Here is a 19,808-nt window from a genome sequence, read left to right on the forward strand (position 1 = left end):
AAGTCCCCGAGACTTAATGTGGCCCGAAAAAAAAAAAAAAAATAAAAAAAAATAAAAAAAAACCCTCGAGTCAATAAAAAGAAAAAAGAAATACGATGGGAAAGAGGTGTCAGTATATCAACAGAAGAATCCCATTTAGCAACTCCAAGAAAGGGTTAATACCCCTGCATTTCTGATCAACGATCTCGACGAGCTCTTCTCGTGGTCGGCGCTTTCATCGGACTGGAGTTGTGAGTAGGATCGGTGCGGAAGCCGTGAGGTTGATCAGGTGAAGGCGAACGTTGTCTGCGGTTGCGATGTTCTTGAACTTCCATCGGTTCGTATTCTTGCTGGTGACGTCTCCCGGATTGTGGACGAAATTCCGCGTACCAATCCGGTACATCCGTGAAGGGAATCTCTAGGGTGGCACAGAAGCGTCGGAGGTCTTCCGGAACTCTCAACAAAGCCGAACGGCCTTGCGCAGAAGCAGATAATGCGAACGGATACTTCCATCTGTACTGTATGCCCTTGGCACGCAAAACCTCCAGAAGCGGGCGGAGTTCCTTGCGACGTTGAAGCGTTATGGAGGATAGGTCTTGAAACAAACGAACTTCTGTATCGTTGTACATCAGCGGGTGTTTCACCCGCGCTTGTCTGAGAATATCTTCCTTGAGCTGATAGTCTATCACACAACAGACCACATCCCTGGGGGGGTCCGTCTCCTTGCCTCGTGGACGTAGGGCGCGATGAATGCGCTCCAATCCTATAGGGGTGAGGGGGTCCCGATCCAGGATAGCGTTGAACAGGCCCGTTACCTCAGGTCTCAAACGATCGGCTTCGACCGATTCAGGGAGTCCGCGGAGACAAAGATTATGTCGTCTACCGCGGTTATCAAGGTCCTCCATGTGGCGATTCAGATCTCTAAGTTGCAGGGTATGAGTATCTATAACCTGGCAGGACCGACGAAGTACCGTGGAATGTTGTGCCGTTCTGTGTTCAACATCTTGTACTCTGTTCGCAATCGTTTGAATATCTATGCGGAGCTCCGAAATAGCCGCCGTTAATGTTTGCTTAATATCATCCGCGACCGATCGAAGATCGGTAAGACTGGGGTGGTGTTGCGGTTCGAGTACAATCTCACCAGTAGCTGAGGGAGACCGTGAGGATTGTGAGGTGATTTGAGGTAATGGCGGGCCTCGTGTGGACGCCATATTGCTGGCCTGAGAGCGGACCATCTCAGGGATGTTTTGACTCGTTTCGTGAGACAAATCTCGAGGAGACCGGGATCGGGACGTAGAGGATCTACGGGAGGATGTTCCCATGTCGGTTCGTAGACCGTGGATTCGAGTTTACCTCCGGTATCTGCTGTTTTCCCTCCGTTACAGCAGGAGCTCACAAGTTAGGCTGCCATTCTCCTCAGCGTCCAGGCCACGCCCCGGACACAGGTACATATACTTAGAAAACTTTGCCTTGTTTATGTGCATGTAAATGGACTTCGATCTTTGGCCTGTATTTGGAGATTTGATGCACATATATAATTGCCACCTCATCCCTTTAAACTTGAACACATATGAATTACTCAGGTTCTGAGGCTAATTTAATGCAGATAAGGCACCAAGTGATTTTAATTGCCACCTTAATCAGTCACACAGTGTCATTAATATGTGTTTGGGTTTAAAGGGATGAGGTGGCAACCCTATGCACATAGCCAAGGGCTAACACAGTTGCAAATAGTATTATGTGTTGCTGCTCGTCAGGCCCAACTAAGGCTGTTTGCTGAGATTCTTGTGCTTTTTGTCCATCAAAAGTGGGTTTACGTGGTCAGTCTGTCAATGTTGTGTTTGTGTATTCCTGTCTGAACATGCAAACATGGTTTGGGAGCATCTGCTGACCTTCTACGCTTTGATCTCATTGCTTAATCATGTACACAGGAATGCAGCTTCCAGCAGAACATGGTCACCTATGTATGTGTGTAGAATGGGGGGATGTGGTAGAGTTGCCACCTCATCCCTTTAAAACCAAACACATGTTAATTACACGGGTTCTGTGGCTGATTAAGGTGGTAATTAAACTCATTTGGTGCCTTATCTGCAATAAATTTGCCTCAGAACCTGTGTAATTCATGTGTGTTCAGGTTTAAAGGGATGAGGTGGCAACCCTAGGTTGTGGTAGGTGTTATAATTTGAATATGTGCCTTTTTTATATTATGTTGGAATGCTTTGTAAGAATGACTGTTAAATATGTTTCTACAATCTTGCAGATAAAAATGGGATGTGTTGCTCGTTTTACACTAAAAGTAAAGCTGTGTCCACTCTAAGGTTTAGATACATTTTAGATTGTAATCTCCAATGAGCAGGACCCTTAAAATCCAATTGCTAACTGTATTGCTAAATGTAGCACCATATATCCTGTAGAATATTTTTTTTTTTTTTATGTACATTTTGTTATGCGAGTAAATGTACATAATTGTGTTTCTGCTGGCAAAATAAAAGTACATAAGTCCCGGTTCACACAGGGGCGACTTCGCCGCCTGACAAGTCGTGCTCCGTTCTGTACTATGGAACCGTTCTATTAGGAGCGACTCAAGTCGCTCCGACTTAGAAAAAGGTTCCTGTACTATTTTTGGGGCGACTTCAGGCGACTTGCATTGACTTCTATCCAGAAGTCATTTTGCAAGTCGCCGCTGAAGTCGTGTGCAGATCGCCTCTGTGAGTTGCGCTGCAAGTCGTGTCGCCCGTGTGTGAACCAGCACTTATTGAGCTTGTTTGTTCTCTTCCCTATCTTCCTTTTAATTAGTTTTGGGGGAGAGCAATATATTACTTATACCCATAGAGATTATAACATATAATTGTGCGCCAAAAAAACGAATTTCTTAAGCACACCTACAAATATATATAAAGATTCTACCTTTATCATTTAACAGCTGTGAAGAATTATAGGAGATTAACCACTTGCTTACTGGGCACTTAAACCCCCCTCCTGCCCAGACCAATTTTCAGCTTTCAGCGCTGATGCATTTTGAATGACAATTGCGCGGGCATATAACACTGTACCCAAATGAAATTTTTATCATTTTTTTCCCCACAAATAGAGCTTTCTTTTGGTGGTATTTAATTACAGCTGGGAGTTTTTTATTTTTTGCTAAACAAACAAAAAAAAGATGCAAAAAAAAAATAAAAATCATGTTTAATAGTTTGTTATAAAATTTTGCAAACAGGTCATTTTTCTCCTTCATTGAAATGCGCTGATGAGGCAGCGCTGGTGGGCACTGATGGGCGGCTCTGGTGGGCACTAATAGGCACAGTTAAGGCGACACTAATAGGCACAGATAAGGTGGCACCGATAGGCACAGATAAGGCAGTGCTGATGGGCACGGATGGGTGGCACTAAGGGGCACTGATATATACCACAGATAGATGGGACTGATGGGCACTGATAGGTGGCTCTGCTGGGCACTGATGGGCGGCACTGATGGGCACTGGTAGATGACACTGATGGGCACGGATATGTGGCACTGAGGTGCAGCAATGTTGTTGAGGCAGATTGTGGGCACTGATGTATGGCACTGTGGGCACTGATGTATGGCACTGCTGGGTGGCATTATGGGCACTGATGGGTGGCACTGCTGGGTGGCACTTTATTAATGCTCTGGGGGTTACTGGCAGGGGGCAGGTGGGCACTGATACACTGGCCGTGATTGGGACTGATGTCCAGCGCGAGGAGGAAAAATAGCCGATTACCGGCTCTGTTTTGTCACATGATCAGCTGTCATTGGCTGACAGCTGATCACGTGGTAAGGGGTCGGGATCGACCCCTTGCTCGGATCGGTGATCAGGCGAGTCTCATTGACTCGCCGATCAGAGTGTGCCGCGCGCGCCCCTCAGGGGGCGCGCAGGCCGCTCGTGCACGGGACAACGTCAATAGACGTAGTCCCGGCAAAGGAGGTCCGCGCTGTAGCCGTCATTCGGCTATAGCGCGGATCTCAAGAGGTTAATTCAGTGTTTGTATGTGTCAGCCCTTGTTCACATTGGTGCGATTTGACATGGCAAATCCCATGCCAAATCGATGGCAATTGCACTGTCCTTGTCGGTGCGGTGCTGCAATTTCCAAAAGTAGATTCTGTACTACTTTTGGCAACTTTGGGGTGTGATTTTTTTTTTCATTGACATCTGTGCAGAAACCTGCAGTCGGGACTAATACGCAGGAATGAAATCGTGCGAGTTCAGCTGAACTCGCACGATTTTCTCCCGCTGTCAGTGTGAACCAGGCCTCAAACTGGGCCTTTGTAATTCACCTGCTGCTATCCCAGGGACACAATTTCTTATGAAACGCCCTTAAGTTTGCATTCAAATATAGTTATATGTAGAAATGCAGATTTGCATATCTGCAAATAAACGAAAATAAAAAATACTAATCATAGTTTGCGATGAAATATTTTCAGCTACGATCAAAAGAGTGTGGTTTCACCTTCTGACCCAGAAATGAGTCATTGCAATCACCTGGAAGTGCCTGTTCTGGTCAGGATCTCCATCTAGGTGGACATGGTGAGGTCCCTCTTTAGCAAAGAGGTGCTGGTCATTTGCTGGGTAAGTGTAGGACAGTGATGGAGAACCTTGGCACCCCAGATGTTTTGGAACTACATTTCCCATGATACTCCACTCCACTACACTGCAGTGTAGTGGAGCATCATGGGAAATGTAGTTCCAAAACATCTGGGGTGCCAAGGTTCTCCATCACTGGTGTAGGATATGTACTTTCACTTACTCAATGTGGGGGTGGATGTGGTAGCTAGATTTGGTGTGGGTGGGGTTTATTGATTCGTTTGGCATCACCACACATTTGCTTCTGTCCCATGTGCACACATCACTTCCTGCATTTGTTCTGCTGATGTAAATTGATGTACAATTATCACTGAGAAATGCTGCACCATTTAAAAAAAAAAAAAAAAACCACTAAGGTCAATGATGTGCATTGTTCAGTTACACATAAATGAAAGTCATCATGCCAAAGCAAACTCTTATGGGCACTCCCTCACCTCTAAATGAGCAGAGATTTATTGATGCTTAAAGTGAAGTGATAAAAATGAAAAATTCCTTTAAATATGGTGCCTGGGTGGTCCCTAGGAGGAGTTGGGCAGTTTTTTCAGCTACCCCTGAACTCTCCTCTATTATCGTATCAGTACATGTACACAGGGGCATTTATACTCATTTTTAAAAAAAATGGTTTCGGGACTGACGTTCAGAGGCATTTGAAATGCAAAAATGCCTGTAACAGCTTGTAAACTCACGTAAAAGTTGTAACCTGAGTCTAGGCACGTTTTTTTTAATGGTGCAGCTTTCCTCTTACACGTCCCAATGATAAATGTACATTAATGGGTTCAGACCACCGATCTGTGGTAAATGATAATGGTATCTGGCAAAGACAATGCCGGGTCTCTCATAGTCTCATCTTCACCAAAGATATAAAGATGGAAGAAGGGCAGAGGTCTGCCAAAGTCAAGATTAATTATAAAACCTTTTAAGTATTTGCTGTACCTCATACCATGGGCATCCGCAGAACTTTTTTCGGGGGGCATCATTTTAAGGTCACCCATTCTCTGCCCCTTTTCGACTGTCATTATGGTCAGAGACTGCAGACATAGCACAGATACACACCGATACATTACACCCCCCCATACACCGATATATTACACCCCCCCCATACACCGATACATTAACCCCCATTCACCCAGATACATTACACCCCCCCCCCCCATACACTCAGATACATTACACCCCCCCCCCATACACGCAGATACATTACACCCCCCCCATACACGCAGATACATTACACCCCCCCCCATACACGCAGATACATTACACCCCCCCCCATACACGCAGATACATTACACCCCCCCCCATACACGCAGATACATTACACACCCCCCCCCCCATACACGCAGATACATTACACACCCCCCCCCCATACACGCAGATACATTACACACCCCCCCCCATACACGCAGATACATTACACACCCCCCCCCATACACGCAGATACATTACACACCCCCCCCCCATACACGCAGATACATTACACACCCCCCCCCCCATACACGCAGATACATTACACACCCCCCCCCCCATACACGCAGATACATTACACACCCCCCCCCCCCATACACGCAGATACATTACACACCCCCCCCCCATACACGCAGATACATTACACCCCCCCCATACACGCAGATACATTACACCCCCCCCCATACACGCAGATACATTACACCCCCCCCCCATACACGCAGATACATTACACCCAGATTCATTACTAAGGATGAGCTCAGGCGTGTTCGCATGCTCCACGTTCAGAGCCTGCCAGGAAGTCGGCGCAGCGCTGCGCTAATCACAGGCAGTGAGACATTTCCCCGATGGGTGGCTGCAGAGATCGGAGCAATGTCTCACTGCCTGTGATTAGCGCAGCGCTGCACCGACTTCCTGGCAGGCTCAGCACGTGGACCATGCGAACACGCTGGAGCTCATCCCTATACATTACACACACAATCATTAGTGTGGAGAACTCCCCTCCAATCAATTTCTATATTGCAAGCTTCAGATGACATTAGAGAGAATTAAATGGATTACTAACCCCAGAAACATGCCAAGCTCCTCAGATGAGGTTGGGGCCCCATGTTGTGGGTGTTCTTGGGGCCCCTATCTAGAAGGGAGTGCTGGACCTCTCACACATGTCCAGGCAGAGCAAACACAGCCGGCAGTCCGAGCCGAGGGAGAGGAGGGGAGAGAAATCATCAGTGATCTGGTTGGGCTGAGCATTAGCAGACGCTGTCCAGGCAGCAGGTGAAAGGTAACAGGTAAGCTATGGGAGAGCTTTGTATTCCCTGCCTCTGGCCGTGCTACCCCCCATGCTGCAACCCCCATCACTCCCTGACACTCCACGTTGTGTATGTGACTCCTGTCATAAAACCATCACCCTCTCAATTCAGAGAACCCACAGATACCGGTCATAAATACCTTAAAGTGGAGTTCCACTCCTAAAATCATTTTTGCATTATTCAGCTGCATTAAAAACAATTAATAATATTAACATACTCACCTTGTCATGACTGTTGCTAGGGGGGTCCCTCGTAATCTGCCTCTTCCTCTCCGTGGCGCCTGACGTCATTTCCCTCAGCGCCCGTGCTCGCTAGTGCTCCTGGGAGATTCTTGTCATCATTTCCCAGGAGTCACTGGGCAGCGCCGAGGGCTTCGTTGCCATCGCAACGTGGGTGGGCACTTCCGACGCCGCCCGTTGTGATGGTAACATCTGAAGTGTACGGAGCTGCACCGTACATAAGGCGCATGCGCGAGAAGGAGCGGTGCATGCTGTGGTCGCTCAGCTGCACCAGAGCCCAGAAGATAGTGCTTGTGGGCTTCACATGCCCGCAAGCACTGTGGACACTTCCAGCATAGAGGAATATAAGATCTATTCCTCTATGAAATCGGCAATCTAGCACCGATTCAAAACAAAGAAGTGAGTGCTATAAATAATCATCCAAAAAAAAAAAAAATGTTTAATAATAGAACAGCCATAATATGGACTTATTTAGTTTCCTCAGATAATTTGAAATGCTTCAAGTCCAGACACCCCTATGTCAGATCCTATGGGAAACCACTGGCACCCCTTATTCCTCCTAAGTAAACTAGACATTGGAGACCGGACATGTGTGTATTTGTTTTGAAGCAAACGTCACACTGATCAATAATCTGGATATTGGCAGTCTGTAAACTGTAGAGATGCAGAGATATTTATATTATCACAAAGTGAACTTGAGACATGGTTCAAGGTCATGAATGTAGATGCCTCCCAGCAACCAACACCTAAACAAGATGACCAGATGATTGATCACTGTTCACTGTCAACACCCCCTTTGATCTGATAGAAAAGAGGAGCTGCGAAGACAATGATCAGTTCTCCTTTTACCATCCAAGCAGGAACATCTTCCAACTTTGAGAAACAATTACCCAGCTCATCGATCAATCTCTGATCAACCCTCAGACATTAATTGCAAGTATTCTTCCTCCCCAATTCTACCTTATTTCTTGGTGGCTGTATATTGTCTTTATCTCTTGGAAACTTTTTTTCTGAAAATATTTTATTTGCACCAACTTTAACCTTTTCATATTAAACCCTTATCTTGAAAAGTGTTAACTGTGGGGGTGATTTACTAAGACGAATGCGCTGCGCCAGTTCATACCTTAATTGGTGCGCTGGAAAAGCCATTAACCGAACGTGCGGACTGGTGCACTTTGAAGCACTAAATGATGATAAATATGTAAACTGCCCCTGGCACTAGGGTAACTGCGGTTTTCTCATTGATGATAGCGCACACCCAATACAATTGGTTAATTTCTTCTCATTGGATGTGTCTTGTTAGGCAATTAGTAGGTGTTCTCATTTAACCACTTCAGCCCCGGACCATTTTGCTGGCCAAAGACCAGACCACTTTTTGCGATTCGGCACTGCGTCGCTTTAACTGACAATTGCGCGGTCGTGCGACGTGGCTCCCAAACAAAATTGACGTCCTTTTTTTTTTTTCCCACATAAATAGAGCTTTCTTTTGGTGGTATTTGATCACCCCCTGCGGTTTATATTTTTTGTGCTATAAACAAAAATAGAGCGACAATTTTGAAAAAAACGCATTATTTTTTACTTTTTGTTATAATAAATATCCCCCAAAAATATATACAAAAAAACATTTTTTGCCCTCAGTTTAGGCCGATACGTATTCTTCTACATATTTTTGGTAAAAAAATCGCAATAAGCGATTATTGATTGGTTTGCGCAAAAGTTATAGTGTTTGCAAAATAGGGGATAGTTCCACTTACCTCCCATACACCCCCAAACTGAACTTGGTCACGCTCATTCCAACACATACACAAAATATAGACAAATGTAGCTTCACCCTTCTTACGCACACTGCCACCACGTCATCCATATAACTTAAACATTTCACAATCTTCCCCCCCACTCCCAGGCACCAAAAAGCCCCTCACCACCTTATCCCTCTGTATCATCCTTAAAAGTGGGTCAATAAAACAAATAAAAAGAATAGAGGACACCCCTGTCTCACCCCGGATTTAACCAAAAAGAACCTGACTATTGATCCCCCCCCCCCCCCCCCCCAATACAACCCTTTTTTCTCTGTAGCCTCAGCTGCACAGATGAATAAATAGGAAGCGTTTCGAGGCTTCCTGCTCATTCACAAACTGAAGCATAGTAACGAATGGATACAGGATTGGTTGGTACCAATCACTCACTGTGTTCATTCATCAATGGAAGGGGTCAGTAAATATTTCATTTACCGGCCCCTTCCATTCTTGAATGAACAAAGTGAGCGATTGGTACCAATCATTCCTGTATCCATTCGTTACTTCCCCCCGCTCTCCATCCTGAAACCTCCCCCTGTGTACCGGCAGGAGAGGAAAGGAGGGAAGTGGGGGGGAAAAGAGACATACAGGGGGGAGGACTGAGCAGCATATGGAAGGGGTGCATGTTCTATAACCAGTCCCCCCTGCAGTGCAGCTGGAGGGAGAAATAAGAGGAGAAGCTGGCAGCACTGCAAGGGGAGGCAGAAGAGGATTGGTGTCTGCAATAAGACAGTACGGCCGGACCACCTGGTCTGGGCCCAGTACAGGAGGGCTGGCTGTACTGCCTTATCAGGTAGTGTCTACCTCTTAGTGCAATGATAAGTGCTCTCTCCACACCCCAAGTGAAATATGCGCTTATTAGATATAAGTGGCGGACAAAGCAGCCTAAACGCCGTGTGCCAGAAATCCTCTGATATTCATCTCCTCTCCATTGAAGTCCTCTGGAGATCTTTATGGAATAACTTCTCATATCATTGTGCATGGAGTAAAACAATCCAAGGAGTAGATCATTGTGCAGTATAGTTATTAAAAAACAGTCAACGTGTACAGTGAAATAATGTTCGTGAGACACCAACACATACAGCTCTACTCAATCAGTTGCAATAGCACGCTGCTTGTGGCCACCGAGCCAGCGTGCGTTCCAGATGGGTGGAAGATGAACGAGTGTCTAACCAGGTATAACGATGTGGCTCAGTTTAAATGCATTTCACGTGTAATGCGTCCTCAGGATACTCAGCTGGTGCCATTTTGTTGGAGCCTTTTATAGCTTCTCTTAGGCCGCGTACACACGGGCGGACTGTTCGCCCAACCTTGTCCGCTGAACAGTGTTTGGGCGGACAGTCCGCTCGTGTGTGGGCTTTCAGCGGACAGTTTCAGCAGACAGTTGGACGGACAAAGTCTTTCGGAAATTCCGAAAAACTGTCCGCTGAAACTGTGTTTGAGCGAACAGTCCGCCCGTGTGTGGGCCTGTCCGCTGTACTTTCGAAATGAGCGGACTGTTCCCGCTCGGAAAGTCCGCTCATTTCGAGCGCGTGTACAGGTAGGCGGGGCCCGCGAAGGAGACGTCGCAGGCTCCGCCGCCTGGAATGGGCTTAAAGGGGAACCCCAACGCCGAAAAAAATCGGCGTGGGGGTTCCCCCAAAGTCCACACCAGACCCTTGTCCGAGCACGCTACCCGGCCGGCCAGGAAAGGGGGGCGAGCGAGCGCGCCCCCCCTCCTGAGCCGTACCAGGCCGCGTGCCCTCAACATGGGGGGGTGCCTTGGGGAAGGGGGGGCGGCGCGGCCCCCCCACCCCAAAGCACCTTGTCCCCATGTTGATGAGGACAAGGGCCTCTTCCCGACAACCCTGGCCGTTGGTTGTCGGGGTCTGCGGGCGGGGGGCTTATCGGAATCCGGGAGCCCCCTTTAAGAAGGGGGCCCCCGGATACCGGCCCCCCACCCTATGTGAATGAGTATGGGGTACAATGTACCCCTACCCATTCACCTGTGAAATAAAGTACAAAAAAAAACACAACACAGGGAAAAAATATTTTATTGCACAGCTCCGGGGGTCTTCCGTCTTCGGGGGTCTTCTCGCCGGACTCCTCCGCTATCTGTGTGTAGCTCTTTTACTAGCGGAGGAGTCCGGCTTTCTTCCTCCCCGCCGCCGGCCTCTTCTCCCGACTTCGGGGGTCTTGTCCCCCTCTTCGGTTCTTCTGCCGGGCCACCGCGCCTTCTTGTAGCTCTTTTGCAGGCGGTGGCCCGGTCTTCTGTCGCCGCTGCCTTCCGTTCTTCTGTCGCCGCCTTCGGTTCTTCTGCCGGGCCACCGCGCCTTCTTGTAGCTCTTTTACAGGCGGTGGCCCGGTCTTCTGTCGCCGCTGTCGTCGCCGCCGCCGCCGCCTTCCGTTCTTGTTCTTCTTCTTGTTCTTCTTCTTCTTCTCCTGGAGATGTTGACTCGACGAGCTCTCCGGCCGGAATGCCAGAGCCGCGCTGTGCGGTCACTTATATAGTGACAATGGGGCGGTGTCACATGGTATATGTCACATGGGTTGGTCACATGGGTTGATGTCACATGGGGACTATGACATCGTAAGGGGGCGGGGTCACCATGTGACCAACCCATGTGACATATACCATGTGACACCGCCCCATTGTCACTATATAAGTGACCGCACAGCGCGGCTCTGGCATTCCGGCCGGAGAGCTCGTCGAGTCAACATCTCCAGGAGAAGAAGAAGAAGAAGAAGAAGAACAAGAACAAGAACGGAAGGCGGCGGCGGCGGCGACGACAGCGGCGACAGAAGACCGGGCCACCGCCTGTAAAAGAGCTACAAGAAGGCGCGGTGGCCCGGCAGAAGAACCGAAGGCGGCGACAGAAGAACGGAAGGCAGCGGCGACAGAAGACCGGGCCACCGCCTGCAAAAGAGCTACAAGAAGGCGCGGTGGCCCGGCAGAAGAACCGAAGAGGGGGACAAGACCCCCGAAGTCGGGAGAAGAGGCCGGCGGCGGGGAGGAAGAAAGCCGGACTCCTCCGCTAGTAAAAGAGCTACACACAGATAGCGGAGGAGTCCGGCGAGAAGACCCCCGAAGACGGAAGACCCCCGGAGCTGTGCAATAAAATATTTTTTCCCTGTGTTGTGTTTTTTTTTGTACTTTATTTCACAGGTGAATGGGTAGGGGTACATTGTACCCCATACTCATTCACATAGGGTGGGGGGCCGGTATCCGGGGGCCCCCTTCTTAAAGGGGGCTCCCGGATTCCGATAAGCCCCCCGCCCACAGACCCCGACAACCAACGGCCAGGGTTGTCGGGAAGAGGCCCTTGTCCTCATCAACATGGGGACAAGGTGCTTTGGGGTGGGGGGGCCGCGCCGCCCCCCCTTCCCCAAGGCACCCCCCCATGTTGAGGGCACGCGGCCTGGTACGGCTCAGGAGGGGGGGCGCGCTCGCTCGCCCCCCTTTCCTGGCCGGCCGGGTAGCGTGCTCGGACAAGGGTCTGGTGTGGACTTTGGGGGAACCCCCACGCCGATTTTTTTCGGCGTTGGGGTTCCCCTTTAAGCCCATTCCAGGCGGCGGAGCCCGCGACGTCTCCTTCGCGGGCCCCGCCTACCTGTACACGCGCTCGAAATGGGCGGATTTGCCTCCTCCTTACGTGGGCGAGTCCGTTCATTTCAAAAGTTGAGCGGACTGTTTGGCAAACAGTTCGTTGAAACAGTCCGCTCGTGTGTGGGCAAGTCCGCTCATGCAAATTTTGAGCGGACTGTTTGACGAAACTGTTTGACGAACAAGGTTGGGCAAACAGTCCGCGCGTGTGTACGCGGCCTGAGGCTCTGTTCACACCTAGGCAACAAGACAAATCCCGTTCATTTCAATAATCCCTGTTCACATCTGAACGTTCTGTCACCTAAAGCAAAACGCCTGTCACTCAAAAGTACAGGAGATTATTTTTTGGCAGATTACAGGCGTTTTTCATTCTTTTATGTTTTTTGACCTGTACAAAATCACAGGAAAATTGTGTAAATTTCTGCCTGGAAAAAAAATACGCTCAGGTGTGAACTATATTGTCGGAAAATCCGATCGTGTGTGTGTGTGGGCTCTATCGGACTTTTTCCATTGGAAATTCAGCTGGAGAAAATTTTGAGAGCGGGATCTAACATTTTTTCCGACAAAAAAATCTGATCATTTGTAGAGAATTCCAACTGACAAAGTGCCACGCATGCTCAGATCAAATCACGAAACCAAAGCTATTGGCTACTGGCCTCTACGTAGTCTCGTCGTACGCAACGAACGTCACCACGTTCCGAACGATTGGATTTTCCAACAACTTTGTCCGACCGTGTGTATGCAACACCAGTTTAGGACAAAATCCGTCAGAAAAAATTCCGATTGATTTTTTTGGTCGGAATGTCCGACCGTGTGTACAAGGCATAAGAAGTCGATTGGATCAATTCAATTTAAATTTACTTCTCAGCGAAAAGCTAGAACCGTATATTTTGTGTAAGCGGGCTGTATATTTTGATGTCAAATTGCCACGTGTGTGTGTGTGTGTATATATATATATATATATATATATATATATATATATATATATATATATATATATATATATCTATCTTGATTTCTGCTTCCAATGCTTTATGGATGGAATCTCCTAAGGGCAAAGATTATAGAACACCTCACCCCCCCCCCCCCCCCCCCATATACAAAAATCTGCTTAGAACTTCAGCTTTCTACGACTTGCAATCTAATGATTGCTTCTCTACATAGTAACTTCTGCTTATGAATTATTTTTTTCCCATTATATTGGAATTGTTGAAGTTCAGTACAGGTCCACTTTGAAGAGAGACAGTTTAATCTTGCCCATACAGGTTAAAGTGACAATGAATCAGCAAAGGAAACCCCCCCCCCCCCCCCCCACACACACACACACACACACACACACACACGAGTCTCTTTTATAATGGTATGTAATTTTTTTTGTTTTTATATAAAATATTTTTCTTCTGTTTATCATTCTAGGTGATAATCTGAGTCCAAAATGCCAATACAGCTGTTTGAAGGAAAGGAGCATGATTCGTATTATCAGAAATTCAGGTTTGAGCCAACGCAGGAGATCACAGACCTTCTCTTCAGTTATGTGGATGAAAGGGTGGGTGACGGCTTCCGTCTGGTATAGACCACTTGTAAAATTTTAAAAGAAAATTACTTTGCTTAGATAAGCAGAGCCACTCAAGTTATTTTTTTTTTTTAAAGGGGTTGTCAAGCCAACACTTTTTTTTCTCTATTGAACATAGCAGGGAAGGGTGTGGGTGTGTTTTTATAGCAGAAAGTAAAAAATGTTAAAAAAAAATTATTTTTTATTTTTCAAAATTGTGGGTCTTTTTAGGTTCATAGCGTAAAAAAAATAAAAATAAAATAAATCTCCAACATTCCGAGGACAGGGAGGTTCTCATTTTATGCAATCTATACGGGGTAATATATGCCCGGTGTAGTATTTTGTATTGTATGAGACGGTCTCGAAGTGAGACCAGGATTTTGAAGGGGAAGTCCCACATGTCCTCTCAGTCCTCGGAGTCCAGATCCGGGATGTCCTGTGTCCATCTTTGACGGAGCTTTGACAGATCTGGAGAGGAGACCCTAATGAGGTGCGCATAGAGAACCGAAGTCGGCTTCCTGGTGCATTCAAACCTTGTGACCTTTTCCAGATCGGATTGCACTATTTGTGTGTCATTGGGTAATATTTGGGCTTTAAATGCATGAGACAGCTGCATATATCGGAATACATGCGAGGGGGGGTACATTATTGTGGGATACCAGGTGATTGAAGGGGTGTATAGTTGTGCCAGTTGTGAGGTCAGATATGAGTTTACTACCACATTTGGCCCATATTTTGAGGTCTGGTAGTGAGTAGAGATGGGGTAAGGTAGGATTGTTCCATAGGGGGGCGTGTGGGGAGATTGCATTCCGTGGAAACCCCTCAAGTCCCAGTCCCGCCCTCCAGGCCCTTAGAGTCGTGTGCATGGAGGGTGTCAAATCGTAGGGGGCTTTGGGACCCCGCAGGGGTAAATGTGTTAAGGCCTCCACAGAACGGACCACTGCAGCCTCCAGAACCGCCGCAGGGTTGGACGTGTCCGGCACCAGCCACCAGCTGAACCTGATTGTTGTGAAGCGACTATCCCTTGTGAGACCTCTATGCCTGGCCTGTATAAGATATAGATCACTGAGGACAATCCTCATCAGATGGTATTTGGTGGTGAGTTCAAGCTGATTCCATCCACAAGATGCTTTTATTCTGAACATCAGGTTACAGCAGATGACAGGATACAAACAGATGAATAGGTTGTGGTATTTATGCAGTCAAAAGATATTGTCTGCAGCTTACAATGCAGAATACATGTGTCCTGCTACATGTGGCTTGTAGCTGCATCCATTACAAAGGAAGTACAATAACAGTAAGGAGGGTGGAGTATTACATATAAAAGAAGCATGTCATAACATCAGGAAAAATTAAACTTGAGAAAACAGGTGCATTACCGCAAAAGGTCACTAGATGGCAGCATGTGATCTTAATATAAAAGTCCATAGAAAATGGTTAGGAAAACAGTCTATATCAATTCTATTCCCCGTTGGGGCAGCACACTCCCCATCTGGCATGGTAAATGTCACTATGACTCTCTCCCCTTGGCACAGCTGTGGTGCAATAATTATACAGTACAGTGTAAACAGTATAATGTACCTACGTCTATCCCTCCGGATCCTCTGGCTCCACCTGGTGGGGAAAGACAGTAAACCACACACTTGTACTCTTAAACAGGAATACTTTTACTGAAAATATAGCAAATAGGTGGTTACAGAGTTTGTGCTGTCGTTCCAATGTAGAACGTCAGCACAATATAAGTCAAAAAGCAAATGCAATAAACATGCAAGTATGTTACTATCTAGACCTGGGAGCTCCCCTTATTTAAAGTCTATGTGAGGCCTCACTTAACCTCCCTGGCGGTATTATTATTTCTGATTTTAGGTGCTGAAAGCGGTACAATTATTTTGCATGGCAATTTGGCATTTTATATTGTAGGCCTATATTTGAAGAGGGATATCTCGGTAATGGCAGCAGCTGCTGCCACAACCGAGATATCCATCTCTTCAGGCGGCGGTCGGCTGTACGATAATGGTGGTCTCCGCGGTGGATTCGCCGCGAGATCACCGCTATCGGCGGCGGGAGAGGTGCCACCCGCACCTTCCGCCGCTTACTGGAGCCGTCGGTAGCGGCGGAGGCGATCGGGACCTCTTCCTAGCTAGGCATAGAGACAAGTGAGGCTAAGATGGCCCCCTCGTCTCTATACCATAGGAGGGCGGAAGCGACGTCAAAACGTCACTTCCGCCCATACCTCTTAAAGGTGTGTATATATATATATATATATATATATATATATATATATATATATATTTTTTATTTTTTTTTTTTTTGGTGCATTTTAGCCCAAATATGAGATCTGAGGACTTTTTGACCCCAGATCTCATATTTAAGAGGACCTGTCATGCTTTTTTTCTATTACAAGGGATGTTTACATTCCTTGTAATAGGAATAAAAGTGATCCATTTTTTTTTTTTTTTAAACTGTAAAAATAAATAAAATTTATTAAAATAAATAAGAAAATTTTTTTTTTTTAAAAACACCCCATCACCACGAGCTTGCGCACAGAAGCGGGCGCATACGTGAGCAGTGCCCGCATATGAAAACGGTGGTCAAACCACACATGTGAGGTATCGCCGCGATCGGTAGAGCGAGAGCAATAATTCTAGCCCTAGACCTCCTCTGTAACGCAAAAAATGCAACCTGTAGAATTTTTTAAATGTCGCTTATGGAGATTTTTGAGGCTAAAAGTTTGACGCCATTCCACGAGCGGGCGCAATTTTGAAGCGTGACATGTTGTGTATCAATTTACTTGGCGTACCATTATCTTTCACAATATAAAAAAAAAATTGGGCTAATTTTACTGTTGTCTTATTTTTTTTTATTCAACAAAGTGCATTTTTTCCAAAAAAAAGTGCGCTTGTAAGACCGCTGCGCAAATACGATGTAAAAAAAAGTATTTCAATGACCGCCATTTTATTCTCTAGGGTGTTAGAAAAAAAATATAAAATTTTTGGGGGTTCTAAGTAATTTTCTAGCAAAAAAAACTGTTTTAAACATGAAAACGCCAAGTCTGAAAAAGAGGCCTGGTCCTTAAGTGGTTAATCAAAGCCAGCATTTTCTCTATACTGGATGGGGGGTACCAGAAGCAGGGCAGAGAGACTGGATGTGCTACACACACCCTGTGTACAATGATAAAAAAATGTATTTTCCGAGTGTGTAGCACGGCCGAGACACTTGCCAGTCCCTGGAGTCCCTCACTTTCCTCCCACCCTCAGTTCACACAGTTGCAGGACCCTGGTGCCACCAACTTGATGTTGGGAGCCGACTGTGACTTCCTCAGGAAATCCCACTCCCCACTGCGCATGTGAGAGATGGTGCAGCGCTTTAAAACTGGTCCCGCGGCCTCCTGGGACATGTGATGCCAAGTTGGATAGTTCTCACCAAGTCTGTCAAAAAATGGCACCCGCTCCCAGAAAAAAGAAACGTCATTTCTGTCAGAGTAGGGAGTGAGGAGGAGGAGAAGAATTTTCACTTTCAAGTGAAGGTCCACTTTAAGTAAGGACAAAATTAAAGTTATTGGTGACAATAGCAAGAAATAAAAATGTGTTATTATTTTCAACCAAATAAAAAAACTTTATCATATCATTGTTATGACATTTATAAATGTAACCCCTTCCCACCCAGCTTTGGAATCCCTTTAAATGAGTCTTTATGCCGTTATGGGCTTTCACAGTGGACACATGATTGGAAGCCTGTGCCACCAGCTTCCGATTGGGACTAGAGATGGAGAGCTGGCTATGCTGTAGCTATGACTATGCTGGGGACATGCAGTGAGCGTGTTCTCAGCATAGAAATCTTGGTTTTCCATGGACTCCTATGTGCAGTGTGAGGGCTTTAAAGCCCACCTTTACGGCCACACAAGCATGATGTGGGCAGCAAGAGGTTAAACTGAAAACAACACCAGTGTCCTTGTGATGTGATGTGTTTTGAAGATGTTTCTGTCTTCCTAGTTACACAAACCGTATGGATTTGCTGTGGACGTTGGCTGTGGAACGGGGCAGAACACAAGAATTCTCTCTCAGTACGTCAACAAAGTTCTCGGAATCGACATCAGTGAGGCTCAGATAGAGGAGGCCAAGAAAGCCACAGTGTCACCCAATGTCACATACAGGTGGGGACATTCCAAACGTTTCATTAGTTATGTTTAGGGGAGGACCAGGAACCTTTTGGCCTGGGCAAGCACAACCAACCAAGTAGCCCCTTTCCTGATATAGACAGACCTCTTTGGGCTATAAGTTTATCATGCAAAGTGTGCCATAGTCCTGCAGTAACTGGTGGGTATTCCTAAAGCACATTTTTGAGGTGATTGGCGGGTATTCCAAAAGGACATTGGTGGGGTTTCCTAAAGAACATGATTGGTGGGTATTCCGAAAAAGGACCTTCTGATGTGTAATGAACACAGTTCACCACTAGGGAGGAACTCCTAGGGAGCACGTTTTCCTGTACAGCTACTGTACATGTGTCACTGTTGGTGGTTTACTGGCTGCCTCATTGGCCTGGTACACATTCGTTGTAATCTATACAAGGTGAATGTGAAGGATTCAGTGGGTGATTTTTCTGTGAATTCTTTATAAACAGACCAACCCCTTTTGTGTCCTCTGGGAAGGGATGAGATAGAAAAGTCAGAAGCACAGAGCCCAGGGTTGGACTTTCAATCCAACCAGATGGTGTCACTACCTTAAAAGTCTAACCTAATTGTTTCTGCAGTGCCTGTCCAGCTGAAGAGATGCCGGTTGGTGACGCCTCTGTTGATCTACTAACAGCGAGCACTTCTGCCCATTGGTTTAACATTGAGAAGTTTCTAAAAGAGGTAAAAACAAACAAGTCTTCTTGATTCATTGTTTCTGACTGCTGCACCTTGTAAAATGTGCTGCAAATTCCAGTTAAATGTGGTATGATTGGTCAATCATCAAGGGGCACCCCAGGAACTCTGGAAACGTGGGGGGGGGGCTCTGGGTTCCAGAGACCACCTTCTGCAGAAAGAATACACAAAGGTAAGGGGGTGGGTTACTGATATAAGAGGGAAACCTTTATATCAGTGCTCCCTTTGTATTCACTCCCCCCTTACATCAGTGACGCCCCCCTTAGACTTGCCTGGCGATGCTGTCACTGACCTCCTCTCAAGTAAATTGTGCAGGGCTCAGTTAATGGGCTCCAGGTTGGTGGCTCTGGTTTGATCCTATAGTCTTCTCTCCACAGTCCATACGCATCTGACTTCTCCCATGACCCCCATCCTGGCATCACTCCCACTCTTGATTCCTCTCCAGACTCCCCCCTCAGAGACTGCAGACATGGAACAAGAGATGGCCAGAGTAGGCAGACATGATACAAGAGATCAATTCAACCTCACCAGTGACCGTCAAATGCACTCTCTCTGTGCCCATCAATGCAGCCTCGCTGTACCCATCAATTGCAGCCTCTGTGCCCATCAATTGCAGCATCTGTGCCCACAAATTGCCTCCTCTGTGTGCCAACCACTGGAGCATCTCTGTGCCCACAAATTGCAGTCTCTGTGGACCCACCACTGGAGCCTCTCTGTGCCCATAATTGCAGCCTCACCATTTCCTGGATTGAGCACACATCGTCCTTCGCCCCACTGTATGTCATGGAGCTGGGTGTGTGTATGGTGGTGATGTAACAAGGTCCCACCCCCCCTAGACTGGCTTGTGTGATAGGCGGAACACGGATTCAATCAGTGTTCCATAGAAGACTATCACACGATCCGGTCTAGGGGGGAGGGACCTTG

General features: G+C 46.9%; 1 protein-coding gene across 1 annotated transcript in view; it reads left to right on the forward strand.

Moving 5' to 3' along the window:
* The first annotated feature begins 6,661 nt into the window (after positions 1–6,661).
* The window catches only part of LOC143923557 (putative methyltransferase DDB_G0268948), a 37,935-nt gene continuing 24,788 nt past the window's right edge, over positions 6,662–19,808 (forward strand). Inside the window, exons 1-4 of the mRNA XM_077447323.1 lie at positions 6,662–6,829; positions 13,885–14,014; positions 18,013–18,173; positions 18,770–18,872. Coding sequence (XP_077303449.1) covers positions 13,904–14,014; positions 18,013–18,173; positions 18,770–18,872 — 375 coding nt within the window. The 5' untranslated portion in view covers positions 6,662–6,829; positions 13,885–13,903. The remainder of the gene's footprint in view (positions 6,830–13,884; positions 14,015–18,012; positions 18,174–18,769; positions 18,873–19,808) is intronic.

Source organism: Lithobates pipiens, unplaced genomic scaffold, assembly GCF_037356315.1.
Source record: "Lithobates pipiens isolate NorthernLeopardFrog02 unplaced genomic scaffold, aLitPip1_a1.2 Scaffold_22, whole genome shotgun sequence".
NCBI classification, from domain to species: Eukaryota; Metazoa; Chordata; class Amphibia; order Anura; family Ranidae; genus Lithobates; species Lithobates pipiens.